The 10807-nt window shown below is 42.5% G+C and overlaps 1 protein-coding gene across 1 annotated transcript in view; it reads left to right on the plus strand.

Annotated features, from left to right (window-relative positions):
- Window positions 1-10547, plus strand: part of Sox5 (SRY-box transcription factor 5) — a gene marked incomplete at its 5' end in the record, with an annotated part of 134091 nt that extends 123544 nt beyond the window's left edge. The window contains 2 exons of the mRNA XM_050135237.1: window positions 3324-3540; window positions 5579-10547. Coding sequence (XP_049991194.1) covers window positions 3324-3540; window positions 5579-5882 — 521 coding nt within the window. The remainder of the gene's footprint in view (window positions 1-3323; window positions 3541-5578) is intronic.
- Between the last annotated feature and the right edge of the window lie 260 nt (window positions 10548-10807).

Genomic DNA, 10807 nt, shown 5'->3' on the forward strand with positions numbered 1-10807 from the left:
AGACTCAGAAGATTTGGGGGAAACAGTGAAGGCTCCTTATTTTCTCTTATTTTGAGCATCAAATATTTTTCATCGTAACTCACTCTTTTGTTAGTTAAATAACCTATTTATTTGTATCAGATATTTTTCTGTTGTAAGTTACTCTTTTGTTATGATGAGGCATTCCCAATAGCCTATTTATTTTCATTGCAAACAGTCTGCAGCAAGCCACTTCCTCATTGGACATGGCTGCAGGCACAAGCCCAGTAACTCTTTTCATCTTTTGGGGGGAAAGGGGCGTTCTACCACAGTGTCTTTGCCACCACCCTCAGTATTTGTAGGATCTGTAGTCAGTTGCTCTTGTCACTGGGGAGCCACTGAGACCAAAACCAACTCACCAGCTGGCTATCCTCACCCGGAGAAATTACTAAAGATTTCAAATGGATTTGCCTCCAAACTGAGACTGCATGGCCCTAGGATGGAGTTGGGCCACTGCATGGCCGTTGGTACTTGAGTATCATAGTTCGGGATTATGAATAAATAAATCTGTAAGCTGAGTACGGGGGGTATGCAGAACCTATAATCCCAGAACTTAGAATATTAAATCAGAAAGACTGGGCCAGTCTGAGCTACCTGGGGAGTACTGTCTCTAAAAGCAAAATGTATTTGTATTTGCAATTACTATGTGGCCCTATTTTAGGATATAGCTTAAGGCTGGGTATTCTTAGGGGAAAGATACTGTCAGAAGTTAAAGCAGGGAGTTTTAATTGTCAACCTACCAACCCAGCATTATGCTCATGGTAGGAAATGTAAGAATGGCTGTCAACCCCAGATAGGTTGCCTTCGGGAGCTAGCATTTTCTTTCCTTAGAGATGTTTTACAGAAAATCTGGGAAGAATTTTCAATACATTGTAATCTAGTTGAATTCCTTTATTTATTTATTCAGTTTTCAGAGAAGGTAGTAGGATTTGCTCTAAGTCAACGGCCCTAGACCCATGATTTTCATTGTATTTCTACTTTCCAGGGGGCTCTTTCTGGTAAACTGACCTTTATAAGCTGATGTGTGGTTTGAAAAGAATTGATCTCCTTCAATAGTTTCTAAATATTATTTGTGTTTATGATGACTCCAGAAGGGTCATCTAATACTAATTGGAAAGTCCCTCCAAAGCAGGGGTTCTCACCCTGTAGGTTGTGTCCCTCAAATAACTTGCATATGAGACATTTACATTACAATTCAAAACATTAGCAAAATTGCAATTATAAAGTAGCAACGAAATAATTTTATGGTTGTAGATCACCAAGAAGAACTGCATTAAGGGGCTGCAGCATTAGGAAGGTTAGGAAGCACTGTTCTAGTGTGTAACATGAGATAGAGTTTAGGGCTGAACTTACAGTCCTATGGCCTGACCACACTGGAAATGCTCAAGTATGGGTTTTGGAAAACAAGGAACTCTGCTAAACCGAGTTTCTGCTTTGGTAAAATGAAACCATAGCAGCTCTCTGAATGGTGTCTGGGGAGCTAAAACACTGCTGGCAAGTTGGCCGGTGCTCTCATGGGAGAGACTTCCCTGTCCACCCCATGATGTGGCATGTGTACCTCTTCTGTACTCCTAAGGAGGATGCTCAACAATGTGCTGGCCCCACCTGAGTCCCATGATTCTGCCTGCTTCTAAGCTCTCCTCTGATTGATGCCCAAGGGAGGGAAGGTCCCTTCTGTGGATGTCATAATAAACTTGAGAAGGAGATACTTTTATCATGATAATTATTGGGGGTGATGGTCCTACTTGAGGGACTACTGAGTAGCAGGAAATAGGGTCTTGTGTTCTTCCTACCTTTCCGTCTTGTTCACCCTTACCTACCGACCTCCCCCCAGTGACTGTATCTGCTCTCCACCACCTCGGAGAGGCTTGCCTTTAAGCACCTCACATTTTCAAGTCAGATCTACACCAGTCAGGTTAGCTTTCCCTTCTGGGTCATGTCACACAATGATGATGAGATTCCAAGCTGAGTCTTGGCGCAGAGATGCGACCGTTCACCATCTGCAGCTGTAGGCAACTCCCATGTTTCGATTTGGAGGGCTCAGGCTTGACTCAGGTTGAGCTAATTGTTTTTCAGAGCAGCATACCTCACCTGCTCTAAGATTTTAAACTCTGGCTTAAGACTACAGCAATTCCAGCACCTGCATTGTCGGCCATACTGACAGAACCAAAGCATCCAACCCATATAAACCCTAAACTGAGAATTATCAGATGCTATACTTAGTGAAGCTTCAAACTTGTTTTCTCTTCCCTCTAAATCCATGTTAGATTCAACACAGAATAAAGAAAAGGGGAAAATGCGTTCAATGTCTATAATGTTGGTTATCTTGAGATGAGGCAGGTTTCCTTTTGAGTTGTTAAATCAAAGTCTTACTCTGTGGGTATTTGTTCTGCTGCTTGTAGTGTTGTTCGCTAGATCATGGAGCATGTGCACGCATGTGTGTAAGAACACATACTTTGGAGGCACATCTGTAGGTGCATGGTGTTGGGTAGTGATTTCATGTGTTTGGAAATCAGTTCTCTCCTCTATGAACACAGGTAAGGGAGGTGTCTACCTTACAGGACTATGGGAGACGATAGTGCAAGGTGGCAGAACAGTCTTTAAAAGGTTGTAGCTTCTTGTGGGAACCCGGGGACTCACACGTGCAGGAGAGAGAGCAACTCGCAGGTGCCAGTTCTCTCCATCCACCACGTGAGTCTGGCTTGACTGATGAGATGAGCCATCCCAGGACCCAAGATGACCATCATCCTGTCCACAGCTCTCACACACAGCAACCCCCCAGTCCGACTCCTCATTATAACCTCGCCCCTAAGGACCTATTTAGAGGAGTTCATCTTCTAAGCACAGTGGTTTTTACAGACATGACTCCTGAAAGCATGTGATTCGTGAACTTTGGTGACAAGTAATGTGCCCTCCACAAAGAAATACGCAACGACTCAGTGAGTTACAGATTCACAAGATGCGATGAATTCACATGGAGCTTTCAGCAGTTAACTGCATCAGATAAAATTCTTGAGCTTCTGAGTGCATAATAAGAAAGTTTAGTTAAACTGTACATTCAAGTCAAAAATAAGCCATTGCCCAGTGCTCATGTCTTTGGGTACATAATTTCCTTGCAGACACCTCTGCTCTTGTGAAAATCTCGCCTTTCAAGTTGATCTTGCTAATCAGAAACATGTTTATATAGTTCTGGAATTTGTCCAACATTTTTTTCTCCATTTCTTTCTTGTTCGCTCTGGCGTCTCTTTTTTTAGGATTCTTAGAAGCACTGCACACTGGCATCCCTAACACCCTTGTCTCCACAGGATCTCGCTGGAAAGCGATGACCAACCTCGAGAAACAGCCATACTATGAAGAACAGGCCCGCCTCAGCAAGCAGCACCTGGAGAAGTACCCAGATTACAAGTACAAGCCCAGGCCGAAGCGCACGTGCCTGGTGGATGGCAAGAAGCTGCGCATCGGGGAGTACAAGGCCATCATGAGGAACCGGAGGCAGGAAATGCGACAGTACTTTAACGTCGGGTATGAGAACCGCATTCTGGCCCTGTATCGCATAGTGCCAACTTCCCATTGTCCAAGGGAATATCCCCATCCTCCACCCTGGCTGTTTACTTGCAAAGCAGCCTTTTGAAAAGGAACCTGTAGGTGGAGACTGCTCATTGGTTTCCTGGACACCCAGAACCAAATAAGCACACAGGAACTATATTAATTACAACACTGTTTGGCCAATGGCTCGGCTTCTTATCAACTAACTCTTACATCTTAAATTAACCCATTTCTATGAATCTGTGAATCACCACGAGGTTGTGGATTACCAGTAAGGTTCTGGCTGGCAGCTCGCATCTTTCTCCTTCAGCAGCTCCATGGTGTCTCCCTGGCTCCACCTATTCTCTCTCTATATCTCTCCCAGCCTGACTATATTCTGCCCTGCCATAGGCCAAAGCAGCTTCTTTATTAACCAGTGGTAATAAAAACATATTCAAAGCCTACAGAGGAGAATCCCACATCAGGAACCTGCAGTCTTTTCCAACCCTGTATGTAGCCCTGAAAATGTACATAGCGTAACTACAGACAGATGTTTTTCTAAGTTTGCATGTGGAGTGGCGTCCTCTGCGAGCTGCCTGCTCTCCTGAGTTTTATTCACAAGTTATTTGAAAGCAGAGTCAATAATAAATGTAGTCCTGATGTCTGATATTACAAACTTAGAGCACGCAGGACTAGATCTCGCCAGTTCTCTTCCTGGCTGGTGTCTGTGATTTCCAGCAGTTGGCCATGATAAATTTCACCACTGGTAGTTTAGTCGATATAGCACAACATTACAGTAGCTCCAAAAAGAAGCGCTTGTGTCTGACGAGTGTAGAGTCTCTCTCTCTCTCTCTCTCTCTCTCTCTCTCTCTCTCTCTCTCTCTTTCTCTCTCTCTCTCTCTCTCTCTCTCTCTCTCTCTCTCTCTCTCTCTCTCTCTCTCTCTCTCTCTCTCTCTCTCACACACACACACACACACACACACACGACAATAGAGATTACATTTAGGACACAGCAAGGTCATGCACAGGAGAATTCACCCTGAACTGAGAACCCTAGGATGCTCTCCTCTGCTTTCCATAGCGAGGCCGTGCACAGCGATGCTACACACTGCCTATAGCAGCCCTGCAGAATTCTCAAGCTACATGGGAATAAGGTCATTCATACTTAAAACAGTAAGATCGGGAGAACTTAGGATACTAAATGCCACTCTGGGTATAGGCAGAAGGTGGCTGAATAATAAAAGAAAGGAGCTCATACCTGCCACGGACCCTGCAGGGTCCGTGTGTTCTGGGCAAGGCTCTGGGAGGCCCCCACTTCTGGAGTGTATAGGAAATGAGTGAGTAAACGAATTGCCCAGACAGATGCCTGTGTATCCCATCCTACCAGGGGCAGCTAAATTGATCACTACGGTGCAGTGCAAAACCGAGAAGACAGAGTCCCCAGGCTAAAAGGTTTTAAAGCATCTCAAGTGGGACAGCAGGAGTTGGAAACAAGCGTGGAACCGTAGGCAATTTCTGGGGTGGTATGTCTTTAAGCGGGGGCTCTGCCTCCTACCCCAAAAGGGCCCACACCGTTTCACACAATAGTTAGATAACATGATAGCATTACCCTCCCATGTTTTGGGGACCATGGCATTATTTTGAAAGTTCTAAACAGTTTAGAGATTTTGTCCATTGGGCTTGAACTATCTTTAGGCTCCATTATAGGAAAAGCAAACAAAACTTCCTTCCATTTGCCATAATGAAGGCAAGTGAACTGGGAGGCAAACTCTTGGGTAATTTGGCTTAATCTTTCTGTCTCAGATTTTTTCCTAATAATAAAAAATTAGGATTATTTTAATTATCAAGGGGTAATTCAACTAAATGTCTCCAATTCTCTGAAGCCCGATGCAGGCAGGTAAGGCTTCAGAATCAACGTGGGATGCCATTTCAGCGTGTCCCATGATTGGGTAGACGCTGGTTCCAGTTAGGGTGGCGCTGAGGCACAGGGAAGCTGAGACGTCCTGTGCACACTCATCTTCTCTCTCCGCGACAGGCAACAAGCACAGATTCCCATCGCTACTGCTGGAGTTGTGTACCCTGGAGCCATCACCATGGCAGGAATGCCGTCACCTCACCTGCCCTCGGAGCACTCGAGTGTGTCCAGCAGCCCGGAGCCAGGGCTGCCCGTGATTCAGAGCACTTATGGCGTGAAGGGGGAGGAGCCTCACATCAAAGAGGAAATCCAGGCCGAGGACATCAACGGGGAGATTTACGACGAGTATGACGAGGAGGAAGATGACCCCGACGTAGATTATGGGAGTGACAGCGAAAACCATATTGCAGGACAAGCCAACTGATAAGGGCCCACAGACTGCGGTGAGCTGAGGACTTAACGAAGCCCTAGCTGGCCCATCCTTACCAGTGGCCAAGCACATTAACTTTCTCGTACACTGACTGTTATTTTAACTGTTAGTCTTAAATAGTTGGGACATCAGCTGACAAATAGACCTCAGCCTCAAAAGGCTCGGAAAGGAAAACAAAATGTTTCAAGCAAACAACATCAACCACGAGAGATTGAAATAAGCTATGGTAAAACAAAGCCAGTAACTCAGCTGCTAAACCCAGCACTGAAGTCTCGCCCGTCAACTTTTTTTTTTTTAATAAACTTTATGGCTGTTTGTTCTATAACTAGAAATTCTCACTCAGGTACACAGTGCCAACAAGTGGCTTGTGAATGTGTTTCGTTGTTTTGTGCTACAATTTTTAAAAAGAAATACGTTTTGTTTTGTTTTGTTTTGTTGGGGGGAATGGTTCTGGGGTTTCCTTTTACCTTTTCTTTCCTTTCTTCTCCTTTGTGATTGTCGTCTTGCACCTGACAGAAGGAGGGAACGGGGCCTTCGACCCCTCTGCCCTCTGCATCTCTCTGCTCTAAAGATGGAGGCCTGTGTGCGAGGGTGGGGAGAGAGGAGAAAAAGAGCCTGGTTTTGCCTTCCTTGCTTCTGTGCCCCAGTGTCAGCAGCCGTTTGCTTTAGAGACCTCTAACTCTTGCACACAACACTACATCTTGGAGCAAGTGCCAAATCCATCCTGAAGCGATCACCAACTTCCTTTTCTAAGTCCTTCCTTACTCCTGCTCCTTCTTCCGTGGGGACAGTGTTAAATCTTAGACGGTCCCCAGAAAGAGCTGATACACCAGCAACTGGTGAGATTGATTTTTTTTTTTAATGGAAACTGTAGGTGCCGTTCTCAGGTGAAAAGAGAGAGAGAGAAACATAGAAATTTAGAGAAAAAAAATATTTTCTGATCTTGGATTTCTGTGTGTGTATGTGTGATCATGGTACATTAGCTACATTCCTATTAGGGAATAATGTTGGGCCATTGTGAGCAAAACCCACTTTTGGGAATGGAATCCCAGCCCTCCTAAGCAAGTGGTCTAGAAGCAACCTTGCCCTTGGCTTTGCCCGGCCAGTGACAGTGGAACTAAGCGTAGGGCTCAGAAATTCTATTTTTCAGTTTCTAGTGTGCTTATTACTGGGTGGACCTGGTGGCCCTGTGTCACGGAGAGGTGCTTGGCCAACATGGAAGCTACCAGTCAAATGGTTCCTGAGGTCCCTTCTCCCTGGACAATTTGCTTCTTTTAATGTGTGCTACTTAGTAACGTGTGTGTATGTGTGTTTCCTGTTGAAACTTTGAGCAAAACAATCATTGTTTTGACCGACTATATTTGGCCATTTTTCAGAAATACAGAATTAGCTTGTGTCTCCACCATTCCACCCCTCGCTGATTGGGAAACAGAACTGCTCTATAAGATTTTTTTTTTTTGCATCTCTCCCTGCAATGAGGTCAGAGACTGTATTTCACAAATGGGGGCCATGTGTATTTCATGCCCTAAGATCCCAGGATTTGGTTAAAATTCACTACCGCACCACAAAGTGGAGCCTGGCTGGACGCAGAGCCCCTTACCACTGTCTGGTCCTTCACTCTGACTCTTGAGTCGGCTAAAGATCAATGCTGGTGTCAGCAGAGCCCATGCTCAGAGCAACAGCTGCTGGCTCTGACATCGCCAACCCAAAGGCCAAGACAGGGGTAGGGCCTGCACCAAACACAGTCACTCCGGGTCACTTCCCCTTGGTAGCGCTGTAGTCAGTGACCGAATATGGGACAGTGTTCCATCTCGCTCTCATTCTGCCCCACCAAACACCGCCCTCAAGTTTGATTTTCATACATAATGAATAGGCAAAGAAAAAAAAAAAGAAAAAGAAAAAAATCTTTTTGCTTTTCTCTCTCTCAAAGTCTTGCTCTGGAGGTTTGCTTGGAGGAGCTGATCATACCTGCATGTCAGAGGTTTGGTTCTATTTTCTGTTTGTGGTTTGTTTGTTTTTTTTTTTAATGACTGTATTTTCCTTTGAATTGCCTCTTTTTTGCTAGTGTTGTAAAATGATGATAAAATAATAATAATAATAGTAATAATATTAATAATAATAATGGTCAGCTGTTCCCAGATTAGTAAATTATGTATAATTTATTTTATTTCTCCCTATTTTATTCTGTTCTGATTTGGAAGCACAGCCAGTAAGCTGTTAGGTATTTAAAACTAATATCTATTTCCAGCTCATACACACATGTACACCCATGCATGTGTGTGTGCATATGACACACACATACTCACCCACACACTTGCTTCTCTACCCGTAACTTCCTCTGTGTTAACAGTTTTGGCCCCAGTAGCGTCAGTTCTGGTGTTTAATACAAAGGGGTGTATTAGGAGGAGGATCGTGTTCAATCTTAATTAACTTATGCTCTTTTCTCTCATTTTAGTTATTTAATTACCAATTATCTAGAGCCAACTTTTTGATTTTGTTTTGTTTTGAAGCACTCTGAATAAGAGAAAAATGGACACTTGTTTTTCTACCATTATAACATACAATGTGAAAACAGGTTTATAAAAACTATTGTTTCTCTGTGTCTGTTAACAAAGCCTCCTGACTGATGTGGGTTCTCCACCTCTGCGTGCTGCGTTCCTGTTCTACAGCACATTCTAGACAAGCTTGCTTTTCATTTCCTGACCTTGGGCAACAAGAATACTTTGTTTTAGCTCCAGGTAGATGCTACTGAAGGCATCCATGGCCCAAATCCATCCCAACCAAGCGCTATCTGAACAAACTCTCTCTTTGGTTTGCATTTGTTTTGTTTGAAGGGAAAACAGATTGTTCATGGTGACCTACAGCTGCCAAACCTCTCCAGGTTAGTTGAGTTTAAGTCCGTGATTGAATTGTGCCCAGGCAAAACCACAAAGCAAGTCTGTAATGTCCCGTCATGGTCTGTTCTGACATTTTCTTCAGTGGATGTTGAGTTTGCTTTGCCCAACAAAACCAACAAAAACAAAAGTAATTCTATTCATGTCTAAAGTGCACTGAAGTCACTTGAGGGGAAAAAAAGGTGCTTTTAATAGCAACATAACTGTGTTAAAACTTTGCCCTTTGGGCCTTTGATTGGGTGATGATTCTTGTGAAGGATCCTAAAACCTTTTGTTCTTGTCTATGCCACACAATGACCAAATAAGATATGGTATAGGAAATAAGACACAATGAAAAGGTCCAAGTTAGCAAACTGCATCCCTCCTCCTCCCCTTCCTCTCTGTTCAAGCCACACCCCTACCTTTTCTCAGCATCCCAACATTTATAACAACACTGAAGAATAATACTGCCAGTTTCTCCTTTTTTATATTTGTAATTGGTACCTCTAAATATCATCCTGTTTGATATAAATCTAAGAAAAATATTTACCAGAAAAAAATGGGTTAAAGTTGTTTGTAAGTTAATGATAATTTGGCTAGTTACTACAAGCAGGAGAAACACAGGCCCATGTGTGCGTACACCTCCCCACCCCCTAATACATTAGTATATTTTTATTCAGATTAGTTAAGTGAACTTTGAAAGTTCATTTAATATCTAGCTAAGAATTACCTTTGTGCAAAACACCTCCCAATAAACATATTTATCATGGTTAAAACTAAATCTTCCCATAGGGAATGAATATTAAAGTGTAAAATGTTCTTTAATGAGGTCACTTCATATATTTGATTTCTAAAGTACAGTTAACTTAGTTCACCTAAAGGAAATTATCTTTACCATTTAATGGTCCATTTCCAAATATTTTCTTATGGCAGAAGCTGATCCTGTTCTCAGAGGAATCCTCTTCTATCTCATTCAAAAACATAAGAAATAATTATACTTTCCTTACTCTAAAGGGTAAATTATTGAATTGTAATAACTGTATATTTACAGACAGGTTTATAAAATATTTGTCTATCAAGTTAATAGTGAAATACAACTTCACAAGGTTTGAAAAAAACCCACTTAAAGTGGCTGAGCTTTCTCTGTATTGTAGGGCATAGGCATTTCTTTAGCCAGGTTTATACAGTATTTAATTTTGAAGTTCCGCAGGTTGAAGGTGACGTGTAAAGTTTCCCACTGATGGGTCCCTGTAAGCCCCAGTGTGCCTGTCACTGGTCCACTGAAACAGTATTTATTCAGCTCCCCTGGCTTGAACGCACTTAGTCTTTCTAACAGTTTGGATTTCAGAAGTGAAAAAGTTTTGTTTGATTGTTTTTTTTTTAATGATTAAAAAAAATAGAGAAGAGACAATCAATGCCTGGAGCTTAAAACAAAGTATGTGCAAACTACCATCTCACTTGAAATTTAATAAAATAAAAAATTGTGTAAATATAACATAGAGTTATAGATTTCTATTTTGTTCATAACACATAGTGTAATATAAGTTGTATATTTTCATGTTTTTTGGTTTTATGTTATCATTCATGCCACAATAAAAATAAAACAGGAGTTTGTGTACTCTTGGGGAAAAAAAAAAACAAAAATAAGATGTGGGTTCCCACCAACCTGTTTTTTGCTTTTCTGTTTTTGTTTTCATTTCCTTTTGTTTTGTTTTGCATTCCCTTTTTCAGTATTACTGCCGTGCAAGGCACCAATAAAAACAGCAAATGTGTTCTTTATCTATTATACTCTGTTTCTCTGCACAATTTATTTATGAAAGAGTAACTATTCATTTATGAGACAAAGAGAAGTCTGGAGAACCTGTTCCCTCGCTGTAAACATCATGACACTGACCCTCTCTGAACTGAAAACTATGGACTTCATGCTTAAATGTGGACAATCCTAAAACAGTACCCAGTCAGGAATCCACCCCGAGTCCCCTCTTGTGTCACTGACTCTGAGACAACACTTTCCGTATCTCCTAGGACACGTCACTGGGTGAGGGC

Source organism: Alexandromys fortis, unplaced genomic scaffold, assembly GCF_014885135.2.
Source record: "Alexandromys fortis isolate MF-2015 unplaced genomic scaffold, M_Fortis_MF-2015_v1.1 scaffold_21, whole genome shotgun sequence".
Classification (NCBI taxonomy): Eukaryota; Metazoa; Chordata; class Mammalia; order Rodentia; family Cricetidae; genus Alexandromys; species Alexandromys fortis.